Here is a 23,630-nt window from a genome sequence, read left to right on the forward strand (position 1 = left end):
GGTCCTGCCACTGATCACCACAGAGATCTGTGTCCGCCCCTCCTCTTCCCTTCGCGAGGAAATCGCAGGTTGTGATAAGATCTCAGGGTTTTCAGTCTTCTCAGGGTCTCAGGCTAGCTTGTGCTTAACTGCAGGAGGGCTGGGTCCCATGACAGCTGGTCAGTCTGTGGCACAAGCACCACGCGAAACCCCTGCCCAGTGCCACCATGTCGCTGGGGACTGCTGTGGCTGTGGCATGTGCATGAAGGGTGGCTGTGAAGCGCAGGGTGCCCAGCCTCTGCAGCCTGAAGTTCATAGCAATACACTTGGCAGGAGTACTTCCATGAGTCTCCCACATATCAGCTGTGCTTTCAATACTGACCACAAGATCCAGACTTAAGTGTGCAATATCCTGTCAGCTCACCAAAGGTTATGAATTTGTATCACCTGCAACTCAGGAGCTAGTGTTTTTCTATTAACACTGCTTTGGCAGTTGGCTTTAATTTCTTTTGTGAAATGGGATGTAGTTGCTGTAAGGCAAGCACACCATGAGCTGGACAAACTCTGAGAGGATACTCTTTGCCATGATGTTGGATTCGACAAAAAAATCTCACTGCTGCTGTGCAGTGATGCATGGATTAAAATGCTCAAATCCCAGAGATATTACAGAATTCAAGTGGGGAGAATACCCACAGTTTATTTATTTCTTTATAGAAATCACTTTATTTGCAGTAAAAGAAAGCATTGGTATAAAATAGCCTTTCAAATTTGGCAGTCGTTTGCTTGCTGTGTCAGCAATATGTGTGAAAGAAAAGGCATGCTCCGTAACCTACATTTCAAAGGTCACAGTGCTACTGCTCCAGGCTTCTGAAAACCACAGTTGGAGCCAGCATCATGGTTGGTCTGAAGATTTGGTCTGTCTCTCTGGTTATACTCTACCATTTCTGTCAGAGATGTATCCCGTGTGGAATTTCAACACATGTTGAAATAGGTAAGACATGTTCAAAATGGATTTTGTTGTGTTTTGAATTTCTTGTGAAGAGAAGTAAATTCAGATTCAGCAGGAAAGCAGAGGGAGGAAATAATGTTAAAGTAACAAGCAGTCTACATAATTTTTAAAAATGTGAATAACAGATAGGATAAACGAGCAGTTTGATTTTTGGAGTTTGAAATTTTACTGGTTTTGTAAGTAAAACGCTTGAGTTGACTTGGGTCGCGTATTTTTCCGTCTCCTAAGACACAGGCATTATGTAACTGGAATGTTTTTGTCTGTGAGTTCTACGCAGACAGAGTTTGGTTTGGAGAAAGAAAAGGAATGCTTTAGGCAATTTGTGGGATTGTTATATTTAAATTAAAGAATAACACAAGTTCTTTGTGGTAACTCTGTTTTTAAATCACTTTGTATTAATTATGCCATACCTGCACAAGTAGATAAAATTCTGTAATGTGTTTCTGTCTGTAACTAACAGCAGAAAAATTTTGTTCTGTATCTCTTTCTGATAGGTTGCTCTCTGTAGCCAGAGCAGCCTAGATTTGTAGAGAATGAAGGAGAGAACTGAGTGAACATCAAAATGGAGAAATATTTCTGTTTTGAATTTCTTGTTTGCCTGTGCTATTTTTAAAATCTGGTTTCTTCCGCAGTTTTGCGAGCACAAACACAAGCAGTGTGAGGTTATTCTGAGTTACTCGTAGTAATTGACAGTTTATGGTGTTTGTTCTTCTGGTTTTGTTTCTAAATGCGTTGCTCTAACAGGTGGTAAAATGTAGGATGTTGCCTTTATTCAGGTAATTTTCTCAGGCTTTAAGTACTGAATACAATATATACAACTTTGAACAATTTAAAGACTGGGATTGTTCATGGTGTTTGTGACTGGAGTGTGTTCCCTTACTGAGTGTTGTACTCATGTCAGCATCCTGGGACAATTTGCTTTTTCTAACAATGTGTCAAGAAACCCATAATAATCTGTAGGAGAAGCCATGCTGCCTGAGGTTAGGCAAGTGCACACCACTCTGCAAGCTCAGGGCTCTAATTACCGAGTACAAGCTTCTGAGGACTTGAAATAACAGATTTTCCAGAATAGAGTGTGTTTGCAAAAAAAAAAATCTGCAAAGAGAAGCTTACAGATCTGTCCCAAAGCAGTGGTTTTTTTTCTTTTCCTAATCAAGTTTTCTGTTTGCAGAAAACTTGTATTTATATAATATAGAGATCTTGGTTGCCTGAGGAGTTGTGAGTACACTGAACTATTGGGTTATAGTTTCGTCCATGTGTCGGAAAATTACATTAAACTGTGATCAGCTATGACTCTGCTAAAATGAATACTCTTATTGTTGTTCACATAAAATTCTAGTATGATAAGATGAAAATATTTCCAAAATTCAAACACTGAGTACTCCAGGAAAACAAAAACAAGCAAGCAAACAAACAAAACCCAAAAATACATAAACAAACCAAAAAACTGAACAACAAACTATAGAAGGAGTTCCTCTTACTCAAAGCCAGCACCAAAGAAATCCTGGACACAGTTTTGAATGTACTTTTAAAATGGTGAAAAGCTCTGCCTGTTCAGAATGTTGGTGGTGTTCAGTGTGCTTGGCAGAGCTGTGCTGTGTCCTACTTGCACGGCCGTGTCTGGAGGCAGGTCCCAGTGGGGAAGCTCCTTGCCCTGGGGGTTCCTGTCACACTTATGAGGCTCTATGAGACTGTGGAGATCTGGCATAAAATTCCTTGTGAAGGTGGAGTTGTAGAACCTGGGCCCACTTGAGTAGTGAGAGAAGTGCAGAGGAGGTGTGAGGCAGAAAAAGCAAACTGTCAAACTGAGGCTCTCCCACACTGGAAGCAGAGATGTGTGTAGAAATGTCTGAGCCTTAACATTTTAGAGTATTACTTACTATTTTGTTGCTGTTTCTCTTCTGGTGCAAGGCTGGTCTTTAAGGTATCTTACTTGTATAAGGATGATTTAGATTATTGGGTAAAATTCAAAGTGAAAGATCATTCAAACCCCCAGTTTTGTCCAGATCTTATTCCAGAATAGGAATGAATTGTTTTGGATTTGGTAGGGGGAGTTTTTTGTTTCTTTGCTTTGTTGTTTGGTTCTTTGGGGCTTTTTTGTGATGTGATTTATTTGGTAAGGAACAAATCAATCTTTGAAAATAGTTTTAGAGGAAATGTTATGTATTTTTAGAATAGTGTTGATAGATTTTTCCTGGGATCTAATATTAATTGGAGACCTCATTAATGAAAAGGAAGTAATTTCATTTCATTCACTTGTTATGCCAGCTAAATAAAGATTTTGGCAGTAAGAATATCTGCCAATTCAATGAATAAGTAGTGTTATTTACCTTGCTTATTTACCTTTAGATTTTTGTTACTTTCCATGCATGTTAAAAATTAATCAAACCGTTAAACACCCACATAGATTCCCAACATACCTTTTTCACTGTTAAGGGCAACAATGAAGCTTGAGTACAGCTAAAACTTTATGGTCTGTGCTTTACATGTGCTGTGTGTGGTCCTGTCAGTTCACTGCTGTGGCTCAGTTCTGGACATGGGGAGTTCATTTCTCTGTGATCAGCTTGGTTGCTCAGCTTGGCAGCTAGGGATTAGAGAGAGACTGAAGATGTGCCACAGAAAGAGCACTTCCTTATTAACTCCCTAGGTGAGAAAACACACCTAGGTGAGAAAGCACACCTTCTCACAGCTCTGTGAGAAATGGTGTTTCATGCACTTGGTGCTTGGCTTAGGTATGAAAATGTGTTGTCTTCTGGTTCTGCTACTGCTTCTACCAAAACGTGGGCATGCACCCAGTACCTGTAAATCAACACTTCAATATATTGTTTTTCAGCACACAGAGCTCTGGAATTTTTCACTAATCATGAAGGGAGTGTTAATTATAGAAAGGTAGGAAGTATTTCTCAATTTTGTACACCTTTCTTCTGAATCCTTTTCTTTCTGTCTTCTTGCCTGTCTTTATTATTCTCAGTAATGTGTGCATCAATATTGTGCACAGACTGTATTTTTTACCTTTTTTTATTCAAAATAATTTGAATGATTCTGAATATTATTACAGAAATGTAGCAATTATACCAGTATATATATATATATATACACTTTGTGTGGTTTCTTGCATGTTTTCCTATCTTCTTTAGTCATATTCTATGTGAGCAGTTGTATTACAAGAACCAGTAGAGTACTTTGGGAAAGCAGATTTAATAAACCTAAGGACAGCAAATGGCAGCAAGGTTTTGTGCACTACATGGTATATTTTACCAAGATACTAGTTGTATTTTGCTGGCTATTTAGAATGTATCTTTGATGTTGGCAGTAAAATGTGGTTTTGTGTTGTGCAATAGCATTCTGATTCCTTTCCCCCCCATCCTTTCCCCAGTTATTATTAAATCACCAAGATGCTTTTCAGGCTGGAAGCATTTATCCTGATGCCTTTTATCCTCCAATCTGCAAACGTGGTAAGAGAAGCTTTATAAGTCCAATGCTATAACAATTACATTTTTATGTGGAAATCTTACAGAGTTTAGTGGGTTGAAAATGGTTACATTGTAAGAAATAAAGTGTGGACAAAAATGCTTTTCTGCAAAAACTATCCAGCATTTTTGTTAAAGCCTTTTTGTAGAAATTTATAATGACATAACACATTTGAAACTGTTTTAGAAAATAACTCTTGGGCAAATTTAACGATTTAATGGGTAGGACAATTTAATAGAAGGATGTTGTTTGATCAAATTAGGTCAGATTACTAAGTACAGAGAGGACAAAATTATGATTTTTTTATAAATCTTAGGGAAGACCTAAAGCTATTTCTGTGTTAAAAATTATTAGTTTCTATCAGATCAGTCAAAAAGAGGATAGGACAATCTAAAAGTCCCACAGCAACAAAATACTGTAGGACTTGCTGGGGGGTGGGTGGGCAAGTGTTAATAACATCCCAGTTTAAAAGCTTTTTTTTTCCAGAGTGCAGTCTTTTGCCTTTTACTCTTCTTGTTGGAAATTAATGTCAGTCTTAATTTTGCTGCTTGCAGATCAAAAGACTGCAGTACAAAATTAGCACCCTCTTGCAATAGGTATGAAAAATATGTCTTGACTTGCAAGTGGTCCCCTGATTTTTCAGCTCTGGAAGGTCGGTTCTTGATCATAAGCAGCTTCTTCAGCAACATTAGGGCTATAAAAGAGCCAGCTAGGCCTTGCTGTAGGATATTTGCTACTGAAAGGGTAAATCTGGATAGTGAGCAGTTAGGAAATGGGATAAAGAGCCTGTCCTCCAGGTACAAGCTATTAGGGTGTTTAGGCAGATACCAGAGACAGGGCAGTGGTAAGTACTTTGTGTGAGGGTATCTGGCCTTACTGGCTTCAATATTGTTGAGGTATTAGTGCAAGTGTAAAGTATTGAAAGTAGCTTATTTTAGTGGGCCACACAAATTCCATGAAATTTGAGGGATAGTTAGGATCTTTGTTTGGTTTGGAACCAAGTCACACAGTTGCACCCAAAGTTCTCTTTTTCTCAGACAGAGGTTGTTGATGCTGCCTGTTGGTTATGCCAGCTACAGGCTGCTTCATATCCTGATGTGCTCAGCTCACATCCAAATCACCTCTCTGTACTGGCATTTAATACTGGTTTTGTCTTCTGTCACTCATTGGGTCACACATCTTGGTTTTCTGCCTGGCTCTGCCAACTTCTTGTCCCAAACTTCAGTCTTGCTTTCCTTTTATTCATGACTGATATTCTCCTGGGATTTTTTTTCAGTTCCTACTTTAGCTCGCTCTATCTATCTATCTATCTATCTATCTATCTATCTATCTATCTATCTATCTATCTCATCTTTCCCTTCTAACCATTTTGACCTGTTTTATACCAGGTCAGAGATTCTCTATCTGCAGTATCCAGTCTTCATTCCTTCACTAACCTTGGAGTCTGTCTTGCCTTGTTAGAATTGGACCACTTGTCTACAATTTCTTTAGTCAGTATGGAAGAAACAGATACCTCTTCAGGTAGCTGTTTTAACTGTGTGATAAGATCAAGAACAAAGCCATCCAGACTGCCTATTTGGGCAGGAGACAAGCTTAGATGTAAAAGCCTACTCTGATTTTGCTAAGCAAGAACCATCCTTCTTTTATCTGGTTTAGCTGCACTGTAAAATGTCACGAGGCTAAAAGGTAAGTGAATTGCCCCACAAGGTCTTCTCTCTCAGTATTTAATCTCCTCTAACACTGTGCAGGTTCACATTGCTGTGTCAACAAACACACACTCTTCCTCCAAGAGTACTGATGGTCTGAACAATCTCCCACCTACCTTCTTCCCCCTTAGAGAATTTAACATGTGTGCTGCTCGATGTCTTTATGTCAACATCCCTTTGCACTCAGCTTTATGTAGGTACACAGAAATTTTTAGGCAAGGCCACTGTTAGTTCCTACACAATCTTTCTGCCTAAATTCAGGTGAGAGTAGTAAATGCGTCTTCTAAATGAAACCTATTTTTTCCTACTTTCCTCCCTTTTTCCCCTCCTACACTGACTGTGTCTTGGCTAGTTTGCCTTTCTGTTGAAAATGATTGTGGTGATAATGATGACATAGCCTGCCTCTGCCCTGTGGAAACTGATACCTGCCAGAAAACATGACATTTTGAGTTGGCTGCCATTCCCTACAGCTTTTCTGCCATACAAGTGGATGCATTAATTTAGTTAGCAGGTTCTCTGTCAGCTGTCTTTATTCTCTCTGCTTGGGAGGCAGCTTTTCATTGTACTGTACCCACTCACAGGCACAGGGAAAAGGAGCAGGCACAAAATTTTCAGATGCTTCAAACCAAAATCATAGAAGGTAAATCTAGTATCTGTTTTGTTAGTATGAATCAGATAAAAGTAAGTCTATTTTGGCTCTTTTCATGAGCTGGAGTGCAAAATGTATCGTCTGACATGAAATTGAGCAAAAGTCTGTGGGGTTTTTAATGGAGAAAAACCCTTCCTTTTTCTTTTTTTCTATTTAATTTTTCCCCAAAGAGTAAATCAAATACTGATATAATTTTATTGCAATAGGAATGTTCCATGATGTGTCTGAAGACACTCACTGGTCACCATTTCTCAAAGCAAGTATTGACTACATCAGAAGGAATTATCCTCAGCCTTGGGAAGAGGTAAGAAAGTTGATTAACTTTTGCTTGATTGACTTTGTTTTCAATTGTTTGCTTCACCTTCACTGGTTGTAATTTCATCATTTGTGAGGTATAGAAAAACCCTACATTTTTATATTAAAGTCTCTCCTTATATAGTAACACTTGAAATCCTGTTTTAATCTTTACCATACAAAAAAAAACTTAGTTTCCATATAAAGTCTGTCAGTTATTTCCACTGTGGTCTTGTGCATACATTTCATAGGTCCAAACTTTTAAATATAATTGGTGGTGTTGCGTTCCTGTGAGATCTGGTTCAGAGTTTGCCATTTGAAAACCAGACATGTTTTAGATTTCTTACTTGTGAAATCTTGAACTTAGTCTGGATTTGCTCTTGTTAATGGTCTGTAAGCTATGTAGGAGGAAATGAAGAACAATTTGTCAAAAGTGAACGTGCTGAGGAATGTATTTCTCTCCTCTGTCTGCCTACACAACAACCATGGTGGCAGAGGGAGTTCAGTCCTTGGAAGTGGAAATGTTTATCCTTGGTCCAGAAATACAGTTTGGTTCACATTTAATTGAAGTATGCAAATTACCCTCACATCAATCATGTAATTCTATGGCCTCAGACTGTATAAACTGCTTAAAGCTTCTCAAGTTACAAAAGTTGACCACAGCATCAAGCAATGAGCAGTCAGCACTTTGTCCTGGTAAACTCTTGGACTATAAGAGCTTCTTAGCTGTATCCTTGTTTAACGCATCTATAGAAAATGCTAACATTTTCTTAAAGACGGGAGTCAAATTATTGACAAATGGATTGTTGTTGTGAAGGCTACAGAGAAGCTGGTGGCTTTCCTGTTTGGAATTGCTTCACATATGGTGGCAGATGTTAGCTGGCATAGCCTGGGCATCGACCAAGGATTTCTAAAGGCCATGGGAGAAGTAAGCCTGTATTACTTTATTTATTCATACAACTGGATTTATTGGAATGGATATCTTTGCTTTGGACTGTGGTGGGGAGGTAAGAGAAAAGCTGGAGCCCTGTTTCAGGAAGATTTTTGGAGAAACACAATGTCACAAACTTCATAAGAGTGAAGCTGGTCCAGGTTTGGGACCTGTAACCATTAGTGTTGTTGGAGGGTTGGTTTCTGCTCATATGAAAAGAAACAGACAGTTCTCTTGTTTTTCTCTTTCTCCAGATTGATTTTCGTGGTTCATACTCAGAAGCTCACAGTGTTGGAGATTTTGGTAATGTTTCTGTTTGCCAATCATAGATCCTTGTATTGGAATAAGTCCTCTTCAAAACCAGGGTGGTTGATTCTGGCTCTTGTCCTGTGCAATGCAGAACTTAAGGATGGTATATGGACACTCTATTCTTGCCCTCCCCCATGGCTTGCAAAGCCCTGCTGTACCTGTCCTCAGGTTTCAGGAGATGTGATAAGGCATATGGACATTTGGATTAAAGCCAAAATGCAGACCAAAGGATGCTAAGATATGGATGGAGTCCCTACTGTGATTTTGAATTGTACATTATTCTCCAGAGGTATAAAATGTCCAGCATACTTTCAGGTGAACTATTTGTGTATTCTAAATATATAGCTGGAAGATCTGCCTTATAAATGCATATAGAAGAGCCATACATACTTCATGCACACTGTTACCCATTACAGATACCTAACAGGTTTTTTTTCTTGAGCTGTGTAGGGTTTTTTTCATTCTTTCATCCTTAGGAGGAGATGTAGTGAGTCAGTCTGAGCTGGACTTCAGTTACCTGGCATCGAGTTGGTAAGATAATGAGATTGTCTTCTTTCATATTTAATGGAGTTTTTTGTATAATCATATTTAATATAGTTACATATAATATCACATAACTATCTATTAATGTTTTTAAAAAATGTTTTCCTTTATTTTTCTTTCAAAAAAAACCCTTGCAACTCTTTTAAATGTTATGTGTTCAGTATTCCTTATATGCATATTTACTGTTCCCTGACATAAAAACTGGAAGGACACAAGAGAGTTTTATGTATAGGAACACAGCAAAAAAGATTAAGTTATATTATCTTATCTATATTAACTTATTATCTTAAGTTATAAGTAGTTATATGTAAAATAACTACTGAAAACCTTTTGCTGGAATGTCCTAGCACCTAGTTAAATAACTCAGTTAAGTGACAACCGCAGTGAGATATATTTAAACTTTGGGAAGTTGAGGATATTGAAGTCAGTTTTAAAAGCATAAAAATGAGCAGAAAACTTAGATATCCACTATTTTTTTTCTCACAGTTGCATGTGCAATCCTAATATTTGTAGATCTTCATGACCTTATGTAGTCTTTTGAAATTTGGAATATTTTATAGGCTGTTGTTATTACAAGAACCACAATATTTTATCAGGTGATGTGGACCATCTGCTGTTGTAATACATTATTTTTGTTTTCAGGTATGTACCTGTGAAAGACTTAGCTGCTATCTATAAGGAATTTTATGGAAAACAGATCATAACTGAAAGCACAATTGCTGAATGTACTTATTTGCTGTTTTTTGAACTGTAAGTTGAATATCTCTGCCTGAGTTTTGTAAGTGAAACATGTATAGGAGAAATATGATAATCATATTTGAAACACCTTATGCATTGATGTCAGCAACGAAGACTCCCTCCTAGACCCCAAAATCACTGAACATCTGAATTTTTTTAATGACTAGGATTCAAATTTGGGCTACATAATGACTGGCAAATTACTACACCACAGATGGTAAATCTTGGCTATTTAATGCATTTTGCATTTAATGTATTTATGCCTATTTATTTGAGAGCAGCTGTGTCTTCAAGTGTTATTGCACTGTGGTGAGTTAGCAGTATAATTATCATGCACTGAAGGAGTCTGTAGATACATACCTTATCTACATTCTGTGTAGATCCCTTCAAGTCCAAGAATAATTCATAAAACACTTTGGATATCTGGTAGTGTCTGCTTTTGAATATCCTGAACAGCTTAACTTTGTCTTGTATTTCAGTTAATTACCAATAGTCACACAACATCTACAAAAACTGTGAATCCTTCAAAATTAAGGGCAATGAAGTTTATATTGGTTTACATTACAACTTTAAAAATATATAAACAATCAACATGGAAATGTAATGACTTGCATAGTATTTACCATATAGGACTTTTGAAAACAACTATTTAAACTAATTAAATATTAAATTAAGCAAGTTTTATTTCTCATTTTTTTCAGGCATGGAGAAAGGCTTCTTGTTGGCAAGGTTGGTTTTCTGGTTTTTTTAGAAAAATGGGCATGGAGACGATGTGATCCATCTTACTGAGTATGTTACTTGTCCCTTAGCTTTTTCCAACATTTGCTAGTAAATCTCCATTTCTGGTGGACAAGTTCCACGAATATTTCCTTGGGGGAGTGGATGACATGGCATTCTGGACCAACAACATTTTTGAGCTGACGAGCCACATGCTAGAGAATGGAAGCAGGTATGGTGTGTGTCCTTAACTATGAAATGTAGTAGTCAAGTGCTGACACCCACTTAATTGTTCTTCTGAAGAGTGGATCTTTCCTGGAATAGGTGCTGAGCTTTAGATTCTCACTTGGACAAGGGGATTTCCATGTCTGCCTTTTGCCTGGGTGCGCAGGATTACACAGGCCTTGCATTTGTATTTTTTATATGTTTGTGCTCCTTTTCCCTAGTGTGCCTCTGGCATGCCCAGGTGATACTCACCAGGAAAAATTTGTGGCATTCTTTAAGGCATACTCAAGTATTTGCTTAAATATTGCATACCCATGCCCTAGCTGGACTGACAATCTGAGTCTGCACCTTTTGGCTGCTGCCATCACTCAGCAAAGATGTCCCTTTTGAGGAGAGGCCAGATATTACCTTCAGACTCTGAAGGCAAATAGGATTAGAAAGAGTAGGAGTATATATTCTAGTCTTTAAGCTCAGGCTTATTCTCACAATTTCATATTGTTGTAGAAGTTTAAACTTGAACAGCTCTATAACAAATACAACCTTTCTTCATTAGAAGACCAACAGTGGCAATTAACCCATCCATTCATATGGAAAATAGCACTGTTGCTATTTTGGGAAATTATGCTTGAAATACAGAATGGCACAATCTGTTATATTCTTTGTAACACTTTGATGAAAAGTGCTTTAGATTCATATGAGTGCATTTTGCAATAAGTTTCCTTCAAGAGCTCTATAAAGATGTGATATTCATACAGAATCGAATCAAGGTCATCAAATAAACATCATGGGATTTCTAAGGTTATGATGATGCTCTGATTTTGATTTTCTTGAGAAAACTGATGACTTCTGACAGAGGAATCAGTAAGTATAAAAGTTGTATTTTTAGTTTCATTTCCATTGTGGTAAAATCTTTAAAGTGCATTCTCTGTATTCTTCTTTAGTGATTGCTACCTGCCTGAGAACCCTCTGTTCATAAACTGCACAAAGGAGCACAAGGACAGCCACATGTGAGTATAGCTCTGATGGTTTAAAGCTTCAGTGATGAGAGGAGAATCTTCTGCTAGTGTGGACAGTGAGCTACTGAAAATTAGAGATATTTTGGGTAATCTTTTTGTGTATGAATTTGAGATTCTCTTAGCATGAGTAAATTTTGTATAAAGGAACTGGGCAGAATCTAAGAGCAGCTTTTACCTTGAGTCTTTATTTCAGTTATATTAATTCTTATCACTGCCTTCTTTATTTTAGCAGAAACAAACAATCAAAACATGAACATCACAAGAATACAACTTCTTTGCTTTCAGAAACACTTGAGAAGAATATAAACTACACAGAGAGAGGAGTTCAGTTTGACATACAGCCTTGGGCAACAGTAAGTGAGAAGTAACAGATGTGTCAGGTAAAAGTCATCTCTATATAATATTGTTTTTGTTTCTGTCTGAAATGCTGCATGAAGTAGCAGGGTCTCTGGGTGGTCTTTGACTTCATGGACATTCCAGTACCATTGCTAATGTATATGTATACATCATAAATACTCAATTTTTAAACTTTGCTCATTGTATAGTGAAGTTAGAACACATCCTGCAATGCCAAAAATTACAAAATATATATTTAGTATTTACATTTTACAGACATATTATGGCTTTTTTGGGTTAAGAACTCCCAGCAAAACCTGGCAGTGAATGATTAGTAGTGCTCCCTTTAGTGCTCCCTTTAAAGCATACAGATTTTTGTCTTTCTAAAATGGTGCTTATGATCTGAGTCAGACTCCTCTTAAATCCGTGTGGTGATTTCCATTGTTGGTGACTTGATTTTTGAGGTGTCCCAAAACATTCTGGAGTTTCAGCTTCTGGAGTTTTAACTACTGCTGTGTCCCTTTATTATTTTTATTTCAGAAATCCCTCCGCTTGATAAACCATGCTTTTAAAACCAATGTCTGGAGAGCATTAGGAGCTACACATCAGAAATCTTCTAAGCACATCTCCAAGCCAGCAGCTTCATATTTTCTGACTTCACCCTATGCTAGGCTTGGATGGTTGGTAATTTTTTTCATCCTACTTTCCTCTTAATTTCTGAAAATTTTGAGTATCTACCAAAATGTTATTGTTGGTCCTTTGGATATTCTTCTAAGGTGACAGTGCAAATCAATTAGTGGTACAAATTTGAGGAAATGTCTTATATTGTATGACCAGAACAGCAAGTTAACATATAAGATTTTTCTTTCAGGTGTTGATCAAGCTCCAAAAGGAGGGAACCAACATTAATACTACCATTGTCTCTAGTTCTGAACAGTAAAAAATTGTTGCTACCCTTTTTTGGTTGTTGAATGATGTTTGTGCAAAATTAATCATCTGTCATGAGTTGATGACTGATGATGTCTAGTGAGACCTCTTGGAAATACTTTAGACTAGTAGGAGTTCAAAGATAGATTCAGGACAGAGAGAGGCATATTCTCTCTCCTTGCCAATGAGGTTCTTCCTTGACCTGCAACAAGGAAGAGTAATAAAACAAATTTGCATTGCTGCTTATTTAACTTCCCTTATGCTGTCTCAACATTTGGATTTAATTCTTGAGTTTACTTCACACTGGCTAAATTAATAGTAATTAGTTCTTTCCATGTTCCCTCTCTAAACTCCAGCATGTTACTGAGACCTGGGATCCTTTTGCTTATCTCCTGTTAAGTCCATTGATTAAATCAGATGTTCAGTTTAAAAGATACTTAATTTCTTTTTTTTTTTTTTTTGTATTCTTTGTCATATGCAAACAGTCCTTTTTAATGCTTCTTGTTCTCATTTCTCTCAGGTGCCTAATGGCAGTAAAAAGCATTTCCTGCACATCTCAGATGCATTGATGGAAGATGATTCTTCTGATTTCACTTAATTCAAAAAAACATAACCAAATGTATAATATTTAAAATGCTGTATAGGTCTTTACAAAACAATATGGGGAAACACAAGTCTTGGTTTATCTGAATTACGGGGCTTTTTTCCACTGATGTTGAGGTAGTTTGGAAACTAATGCTGATTTTGTTGACTCCCTTGCTGTACAGGGCACTGATCTCAGCTGACCTAAACCAGGATGGATATGAAGATCTGGTGGCTGGAGCTCCAGGGTACAGCACCATGGGCCGAGTTCAGATAGGAAGGGTGTATGTGGTCTATGGCAACCAGTCAGGTTTGCCACCAGGGGACATGGATCTGGATGGGAAAGCTGACCAAGTACTACAGGGTCATCAGGTAAGGGGTCAAGGCAAAAATTTGTCACTTAATTTTTTTTTGCCTTAAAATTGGTGAGTTTTGAATGAACAATAGTATCATTAATGTGTATGAGTATTATTTCTGAAACGCTCCTCCTGATGTCATTTGATGTCATATGCTTTTCAAGGAAAATAATAATTATTAAAGTCCCAGGAACATTTGAAATTATGGTGATCTGTAGGTTCACTTCCATTACTGTACCAGATAAGTGAGTGTTAGACCATAGTGTAATACCAAAGGGCACCAAAGTGCCCTTAAATAAAACTCCGGTTGTGTCTCTGTAAGTCACAGTATAGATAATTCTGGTGCCTGCATTTAAGAAAATATTGTGTTTCCTGTCCTTTTAAAATTATTAATTTAATAAGTTTTAATTCATTTGAGTCTACATTTCTTCATTATTTGATAACTTCTCCCCAGATAATTTTGTCTGTAGTAAGAGTATTGAAAAAAAAAAGAGAAAACTCTTAGACATGATAATGGTTGGTTTGTAACCAAGTAGTAAGGGCAAATGACCCTTTTGGGTGTTAAATATGATGGTCTGTAGAAAATAATTTTATTCATAAAGAAGATAATATGGAGAAATGAGATACATTTCTATTTGTTTCTGTGGTTATAAACTCTGGAGTAACAGCTTCTGTCTTCTTACGGAGTGTTTTAGTGGTTCCCAGTCATAATGCTTTTAAAAAGAAATACCATAAACTTGACATCAATGGTGCACTGGACTCAGGAGATGAAATAGCAAAGCAGCACCATATTATATTCAGTTGTCCTTAATTTTAACACAGTTGACTTTGAATTAAATGTGTTGTCATGGGGGTTATTACGTAGAAGAAAAAGAATTGTTGGGATAGACTTTTGTCATCTGTTGCCAGTTATTCCCTGGGCAAATGTACATTTGGTTTTCATGGTTTTGACTGGAAAACATGAGAGTAATCCCTTTTCTTTTAGCCTTCAGGAAGATTTGGTTCTGCCTTGGCAGTCCTGGACTTCAATGAGGATGGAGTGCCAGATCTGGCAATTGGAGCACCTTCTGTGGGATCTCAGTTTCTTACCTACAAAGTAAGCTACAAACATGGGTTTGTTTTGGTTTTTTTTAATTCTCCAAACTGAATTTTTTTATTTATACATAATTTTTAAATATTGACATGAAAAAGAGAATTTCTGTTGTGGCTCAAGGTGACATTGTAATTTAAACAGGAGTTTATAACCTTTGTGGGTACTTTGACTACAGCAATGACACCTACCTGTAGTTCTCTTTGAGTGGCCTTTGTGCACATTAGAAATCCAAACCAGATTGCAATTTTGCAGCACTGACGTGCTGGAAATGTAAGGAGCCATTAATGAAATGCAAACGTCCTTTTTGTTTAGGAACAGAGAGTCTGGAATGGACCTCATGGGTCAATGAATTTTGTCATATGCTTTCACAAAGCCAACAAATTATATCTAAAATGTGATATGAACACAGACACTCTTGCCAAATAATCAAGTTACAGAGGCTTTATGACTTGCAGCTTATGAGATAAGCCTGTGTAATGGTCCCTGAATATTTTTAGGCCATGCAAAATGAGAGGCAAAATGTTTTGATTTAGACTATATCCATTAAGCTTAAAGCTCTTCAGAATTTTAGATTCTAATTTCGCTGTCTAAATAAGAATTTAAGTTGCTTTTATTTAGACTCACCACTTGGAAAATTGTGTACATCTGTTGTGCCATTGCATTACATAATAATTGTCAAAATTTGAGCCATCTGAACATGTGTATTATGAGTATAAATACACTGTACTGCCCTTGTTCCTTACACAGAATATGATGAACATGTACTTCTCTGCTTTGTTGCTTGGTTACAGCAGTACCCATTATGCATGGATATTCTTAGGCTTGGGGTGGGAAAGAAAGTATTATGGGAAAGCCCTGAGAGGGAAAGTGAAGTAGTATGAACAGCCCTTGCAGAACTGTTCCACTCCTTGTGATTGACCTTGCATTTCATACTTGATACTGACATGCAGCTGCTCTCATGCCTTATTTTCTTTTTCTGCTGTTCAGGGTGCTGTGTATGTCTACTTTGGAATGGAGAGAAGAGGCTTGGCACCTCAGCCAAACGTTACCATAACATGTCAGGTATATTGATAATGTAATGTCCTGTTTATACTACCCTGTTAGCCAGGCTAACACAGGGCTGCACAGGCAGGAGGTGAGATAAAGGGGAAAAGAGCTTATGGGCTTAAAAAAGGAATGTTAAAATTCAACTTATCATTGCAAGGAAATATAGACTGATGGGTATGGAGCAAGCAGGTACTTGGTTGGATTGGCAGTATTTGGGAAAGACATTTATACCCCAGTGCAGGAAGGCAGCAGGATGACTAGAAAGGTGCATTAGCTCTCAAAACCAAAAAAAGCCACCAAAAAACCCTGACCCAAACTAAACAAAAAACCTCAGAAAACAAAATTGAAGCCAAGGAGTGGGAGGGTAATTTGGTCAAAAACAAATTTAGGTCTTTAGAAATATGTCGCTCTATTTTGCTACAGAATTGATGGTTTCAGATCTATTTCAGGCTTAAACTAACTGTTTATTGCAGTATTCCTACTGTAATCTTGGTTGGTCCCTCCTGGCAGCTGATGTTGATGGGAATGGAAATGCTGATCTGGTTGTGGGCTCTCCATATGCACCCGGTGATGGAAAGCAGAGAGGATTTGTGGTTGCATTTTACTCTCATTTCAACAGGAGCCACCAAGGTAATATTTGTTGAGTAAATTAACCCTTCCATCGTTTATATGACTGATTGATTGTTCCTTATTAATCAAGCCATAATTCAGGTTTGAAGTGATCTCAGAGGGTGTCCCTCCTACTGAAGCTGTGAAGCCAGACCAAATTGCTCAGGGCTTTGTCCAGCTGCATCTTAAAACCTCCAGTGGTAGAAATTGCAGAGACACTCCGGGCAGTTCTACTTCTTGGCAGTCCTCATAGGGAAAAAACCAAACCTCTTGTTACAGCCAGTATGAAGCTTTCTTGTTTCAGTTTATGTTCGTTGTCTATTGTCCTCCCACCTTGCATAGTGATCTTACAGGCATAGAAAGCATGGAACACCCCTACTAAACCTGCTCCAGTTTGTCAACATCTTTCCTGTTATGGAAGGACGTATTATAGGCGTGATCTAGGAAACAATCACTTCTCTCAGTCTCTTTGTCGTGCTCCTGCTTACATAGTTTGAGGCACTGTTGGCTGTCTGGTGTCAGAGCCTCACACTCAATCCCTGCCCACCAGGATCTCCAGGGCCTTTTCCACATGGCAGGTCCTCAGCCAGTGTGTCCCCAGCTGTATCAGTGTGCAGGCATCTCCTTTCCCAGGGTCAGGCTTTGCATTTGTCCTCACCCAATTTTGTGAGGTTGCTGTCAGCCTTTTACTCCAGCCTGCCTGAGTGCCTCTAAATGAGACCAACCCCTGCAATCTCCTGTTATCTGCCAGCTTCAAAAAAGGGCATCATGTTGCCTTGTCTAAATATTTTATAATAAAGTGACCAACGGGATGAGTCAAAAAATGGATCCCTGAAGGCACTCCACTTGTTGCAGGCATTCAGAGAACAACACATGTTTGTTGTCATGTTGGTAGAGATGGGCTCTTGTCAGAGGGGTAATCTCTACCAAGTTTTTCCCATCTGGTTTTCTGTCCATCTGGACTGCAATGTCCCAGCTTGGAAGTAAGAACAAATGTGGGAAACTTTGTTGGGAACTTTACTAAAGCAATGGATTCAACCATCTATTGTGAGTCCAGGGTAGGCTCACTGCTCTCTCTTGGAAAATTGCAAATAAACCTCTACAAATGAATATTTATCATTCCTCTTCATGTGGCTAAAGAGGAATGCTACAAGTGAATACAGTTAATGGGGACAGATGATGATTTTTGCAGCTTGTTCTAATAAATGTAAAATTAGAAACCACAAGAACATGGGTTTGAAAACACTGCTGACAATTTTGTAAAACCAAAGCACAGAATTACTTATTTAAATTATAGCCAGAATGCTCCCACCCAGCACCCTTGAAGAATTGCAAGTTCTGATAAACAGTAAGTAGTTTAGGGCAGTCTTGAGTGGTAGCTTTCATGTACTATTGGAAGGATTGAGAAACAGGCTGTGTCAAAGGAAAGCTTTCACCAGCCAGTAGAGCTGCACGGTGAGCAAGCAAAGTCAACAACTACTGATGCCATGTCATGAACAGTGTAACTTTGAACAGAGAAACTTGTTGTCACAGGATGAATCAGTGGAGGATTGCAAATTGGTTTTTCAATGCCAGGGCACACCAAGAATTAACTCATATTTTTTTCTGGTCTCTCAGGACTTCTCTCAGTACAGGATGCCAACTGGATGGTGCAGGGGGAAGAAAATTATGCTTGGTTTGGATTTTCACTTGCTAGCTGCCAGCTGGAGAACATGACATTACTGCTGATTGGTAGCCCTACATGGAAGACTTGTTCTAGGTGTGTTGCATGTGACAGCTTGCTGCCTTCTCCACTCTGCTCTTTTTCTGCAAGGTTTAAGATTTACAATAGATTAGACTTCTAGCTTTTTTAGGAACTTTCCTTTTTGTTCTGCTTAGAATATTTTTATTAAATTAATAGTTTTATGTCTTCACCCTTCTTTATGAAGACAAGGATTTTTAGACCCTCTAGAGCAGGTCTTTGTTATTTAAAGACACCTAAGAATTTCTTGGGTTTCCCTGAGGAGGGAGGAGAGGGATCACAAAAATGCTGATGGGTAAATGCGCCTTAAATAACCATATGGATAGCTCTTGCTTTGAGATAGCATTTTTAAAAGCAAATTAAACATGAAAATGTTTTGGATGATAAACAAGTGGATAGACAGACCAAATCTCTGCTCAAAGCATTGTGTAATTAGTTAGAACAAGTATGGGAATTACTAAAGTAGATTTCTGGAATTTGTCAGGCATTGTTATTCCAAAGTAAAAGGGGAGAATGTGTACAATATTATGTTGCTAGATACAAATTTATTTTGCATTGTAATTGAAGCTGCAATCCCCTCTTGCTGGATGTCAGACAGAGTGTTGGGAAGGTGTACGGGTATAACCCACCAAGTACAGAGCCCTGGTTTGAGATCACTGGAGACAAGGTAGGGCTGCTTCTTTACTATGGGAATAATTTGTGAATATTTGTGAATAACTTCAAGTGTAGAAATGTAGAAATTACATAGATGTTTTAAAAATCTAACAGGAGATGGGCAGAATGGGTTTGTCTCTGGCCAGTGGTGTGCTGTCTGTGGCGGGGAACACAAGGAAAGTTTTAGTGATGGGTGCACCTACTGCAGGTATGTCCTGAAAATTGGAGACCATTTCTGCTTTAGGATGTTTGTTTCTGCATGACTTGAGAAGAGATAAAATGTTTAAGGGAAAAGAGACCTTTAAATTCCCATGTAGTTAAAAAAAAAAAAAAAAAAGAAATCACTGTAATCACCTCTATATGCCTTATATGTAGAGTCCTCTTTACTGTGCCTCAACTTCAGTGGGTCTTCTTCTTTCCTAAAAATGGGCTTAAAAGCATTACCACTTTGCATTATTTATGTAACAGTGATTTTCTAGTAGACTGCATATTTATTGGAATTGAAACATCACAGTATTTTGTCCTCACTGTGGCAGTAGACAGCAAGGAATTGAGGACGTCAAACTGCAGAAGTCTAACTGGAATGTATTTCTCCCCTGGTACTATGACTAAAAGAATTTTTTCCCTATGCTAATTAGTGTTAATCCCATATAATTGTTGATGTCATTTGATACATTATATTAATTTTGTCCATTTTATGTAATGCCAGTATTACCTATAATTTTAAGTATTATACCTGAGTTCCTATGTCTGATGCTCAACATCTGGTTTTTGGTTGTTTGTTTTTTTTCCAGACAGCCTGTCTAGGATTTTATTTATGTCCTCAGTGCTGCATCAAGCTGGACTGGCTCTGGTTTATGACCTGTCAAACAGCACCAAGCCTTCTCTGCTCAGCACATTCAGTGGGGACAGGAGGTTTTCTCGTTTCGGAGGAGACATATACCTAAGTGATCTGGATAGTGATGGACTAGGTAAAACTTGATGAGGCTAGACCAAAAGTGAAGTGTTTGACTTTTGGCAACAGGAAAATTGGCCACCTACATATTCATACAAGTGCTAAACACAGCTCAATTGAATTGTACTAGTATTCCATTGTGCCTTACAGGGAGGCCTCTCTAAAATCCCAAGCAACTCAATCAGAAATTGAAACATTTTAGTTGCCATCATTAATAGAAATTTTGTTATCTAGAGGCATGTACATACCAGCTCTTCTGTGTTTTGGTCTACCATTAATTCACTTCTGCTGTGTTATATCCTCTTTGTAATACGTGCAGATGAAATGATTGTGGCATCCCCACTGCGAACTAATGGTGTCACCTCAGTCCTGGCTGGTGGGGCTGCTGGCCGTGTTTATATTTTCAATGGCAGACAGGCATCTTCAGGGAATGTGACAGGCCACTGCACATCATGGACATCTCCTTGTCCTGAGGACTGGGTAAGAATACATGAAAATGAATTCTGGACATAAGTTTAGAATGACAACTAATTAATTACATCCAGTACCAATACTAAGTGTGTTCTGCCTTCGTTCCAGAAAACAAAAGTTTTTCTCAGGCTTCTGAATCTGTGCAAAACTCTCAGGCTCCTCCTGTTTGTTCCTAAATTACTTTGCTGTTTAGGAGCCAGGGTTATCATACTGGTCTCCTACTCTCTTTCACTGACTTTTTATTTCCTCTTCTCTTTTCTTCTATAGGCGCAGTATGTCCTGACTTCTCCTGAGGTAAGTAGCCAGAAACAAATTACTGAGAGAAACTAAAAAGTCCTGCTTAAAAAAACCTGCAGCATTATAACCAGCAATGTTATTTTACAGGAACTATCAAGATTTGGGAGTTCCGTTACCACTGTGAAATCTGAAAGAAAGGTGAGAAAAATTACATGGTTGGAGGTTTCATATCATCCTTCTACCTCACTTGCATATACTAGCTAACACCTCGCATGTATCTTACACATTTTCAAGTCTTAAGTTCTTTACATAGTTACTCTCTGAACCAATAATTAAACACATTTTATAGATTGATGAGCTATGGAATGCTACAATTTTGGCACCTAAACTAAAAAATCTGAATCGCTTTAAAGCAGCCTGAATTCTAAACTGCTTGGGAGTATGCTGAAAGGTTCCATGGGAAATGCAGCATAGATGCCTCCCAGCTTCATGCCAATCTGTATGGAAAGTGGATGCTCAGCTGTGGAGCAAACCAGGTCCTCAAAACCATCCCTCTGATTTAGTTTTTACAGGCTTGCTGTCCTGGCTATCACCTGCAGTGAATGCTGTTCATATGTCCTGTGTTTCTAAGCACAGAGGTCCAGTTCCTACCTGACTGGTTTAGGATGTGTTTGTCTGCCTGTTTCTCTTTGCTTCTCTCAGATGCCCATTTTTTTACCAAACCCGCATTGCTACATTTGTATGATGCACTAAGGAGCCTTTTTTTTTTTAGCTGGCAGGTTACTTAGTGCTTATTTGGCTGAGTTCCAATGTTCTGCTCACTCTAACATCACCTCCATGAGGACTGGGGTTCTCTGAGGAAGCCTCAGTACCAGGCTGAGGAGGTCTTCAACAAATGGTGCTTGACTTCTTGTGTTAAAACATGCAATGGAGAAACACCTGGAAATTCTTCTCAGCTAGATTAGGGTGCATAATCCAACACCTGAAACACAGGCACTGCTAAATGCAAGTGAGGCCATTCTCCAAGCAGTTGCTTTCTGTTGCTATAGCACCATCTAGTCCACACTCCCCCTTCATCCCTATTGATCTTAGCCCTGAGAAGCAGTTAATATGGGCAAGAGACTCATTTCATTTGGTTCCAGCTTGCTCCAGTTCCCCAAATGAAATAGTCTGGTTTGCCAAACTGTATTCTTAACTGCTACTCCAATGAGGTGGGCTGCTCTCTCATTTCCCATCACATTTCTATATGACACTAACGAGATGGTCATAATCTACGAGGGAAGCTTAAGGCAGCCATGCACCTGCAGTTGCATTTGCTAACCTTTGCTCTTTATCCCTGCAGAAAGAAGTTGTAGTGGCAGCAGAGAGAAGTTCTGCGAAAGCTCGACTTGGTGGAAGGCTTTTTGTCTACTCACTCTAGAAGTTTGCAGCAGCCTTAAAGACCAGGGCACACCTGGTCTTGTAGTGATGAACCTCTGTAGTATTTGTGCTACTTTCCTGAGCCCACACAAACCAACTGTGTGGGCAAGCTTTTGTTGAATTGTGGTGGGCAGCAGCATCACTTATCTAGAACAAGCGAGCTGGTCTGAAAACCTTTGAGAGGTTGAAATGAGCAAGCAGCTGCATTTTTGGTAGTAGTATTTGGCTGTATAAGGAATGTTCAGTGGCCACCTTTACTGACCAGATTTGAGTATCTTCTTGACAAAACTGGGAAACTGCAGCACAGCATTTACAATTCTTACATACTGTGATAAGGATTCTAAGTTATGGAAAGTTACTGACAAAATAATAAGCATGCAGCAGGGGCAGCTTTAAGACTGACAGAAAGGTGGGTGCTGATCAACAGGACTGTCTCTCTCTCTCTTCTCTCTCTCAAGTCTTGAGGCGTGCATTGAGGGTGTAGTGCAGCTCACATCTCCCAGGAAAAAAAGAACAAGCAAGACTGGTAAAGTTTGAGGAAATGCAATTTGGCTGGTTACTCTTGACATCCTTTCTGCTTTTGTGTAAAATTCCATGACCATGGTAACACAGAGTTGTTAATGGCTTTTATTGTTAACAGTATTGTCTTTAACTAATTAACACTAATTTTGTACGATGCAGGTTTAACAGTGCGCATCAATTCTCTATTAAACAACTTGAGCAGCAGAATGTGTTGATACTGTTATTACCAATGCTAGTCTGTAGACACATATGTGTGTTTTCTCTCTCTTGCCTCCTTCACAAAGGCAAGGCATTATTTTGATTTTAAATAAAATTGCACAGAATTCTAAAGGTCATACTCCAAAATTAGACATCTCAACTTACCTTCCTAGGAATTGTCTCTCAAGGATGTTGTTCTAAACACATCAAAAAAGGCAAGATGAACAGTAGCTTGATTTACAATGCATTCTGGTATCTATTTTGAGGACTTGCCCAAATAGCAGAACACTTTAAAAAAGAAGTTAAATCTGAACTTTGTGAAAGAAGTGACTGGCTACAACTGGGATTGCAGTACTTATGTTACAAATCTGTTAACCGTGGTATGAGGCAAAACAAGCAGTGTGCTTTTAAGGGCAGAATATTTCTCTTCAAATCAAAATTGACAAAACCAGTTCTGTAGCAATTTCATTCTGAGCATACAATCTCCACTGGCTTTTTGCTATGTATGACCTCCACATAATTTTATTGCACTTGACTGCATTTTGATTACTTGAATTGTAAGAAAAACTTTAAACATTTGCATATGTCTACAGATAAAAGGCAGTCCTGTAGAAGACATGTCTTCGCACAATTTTTTATTGTGCTTTGAGTCAGTTATGTACAGGTAAAGAGTCAAAAGGAGTTCACAGAAGCCTCCCTGCAAAAAAGCTTACGAGAAAGCTTCCCTAACAGTTGCACCAATATCAGTTCTGGCCTAAAGAAACTACAGCTCATTTGAAAATATCAGCATCTATCTCCCTTCACACACTGAGATTCCTGGGGTTTATCAGCAAGGTATGTAATTGGTTTTTTTTTCATTGGACTGCTCAGTTGGGTGATTTTTTATTACTTTACCT

At 38.3% G+C, this 23,630-nt stretch overlaps 1 protein-coding gene across 3 annotated transcripts; it reads left to right on the forward strand.

The window, feature by feature from the left end:
• The first annotated feature begins 864 nt into the window (after positions 1-864).
• On the forward strand, positions 865-23,264 carry GPLD1 (glycosylphosphatidylinositol specific phospholipase D1). 3 transcript variants are annotated; one of them, XM_059479943.1, is made up of 25 exons: positions 865-970; positions 3,822-3,877; positions 4,365-4,443; positions 7,021-7,118; positions 7,926-8,036; positions 8,294-8,342; positions 8,825-8,879; positions 9,534-9,641; positions 10,331-10,358; positions 10,439-10,578; positions 11,513-11,578; positions 11,817-11,940; positions 12,464-12,603; positions 13,618-13,804; positions 14,774-14,884; positions 15,869-15,943; positions 16,402-16,558; positions 18,155-18,296; positions 18,846-18,945; positions 19,047-19,140; positions 19,727-19,903; positions 20,207-20,367; positions 20,626-20,652; positions 20,743-20,793; positions 21,938-23,264. In XM_059479943.1, exons 1-25 carry the CDS (start codon positions 874-876, stop codon positions 22,013-22,015), a joined length of 2,511 nt encoding a protein of 836 aa, XP_059335926.1. In that variant the 5' UTR covers positions 865-873; the 3' UTR covers positions 22,016-23,264. The 3 variants fall into 3 exon arrangements, with proteins under 3 accessions (XP_059335926.1, XP_059335934.1, XP_059335945.1); XM_059479951.1 differs by having other exon boundaries at positions 11,820-11,940; XM_059479962.1 differs by lacking the exon at positions 9,534-9,641.
• Positions 23,265-23,630: the final 366 nt, after the last annotated feature.

The sequence above is a fragment of the Ammospiza nelsoni genome, chromosome 1, assembly GCF_027579445.1.
Source record: "Ammospiza nelsoni isolate bAmmNel1 chromosome 1, bAmmNel1.pri, whole genome shotgun sequence".
NCBI lineage: Eukaryota > Metazoa > Chordata > Aves > Passeriformes > Passerellidae > Ammospiza > Ammospiza nelsoni.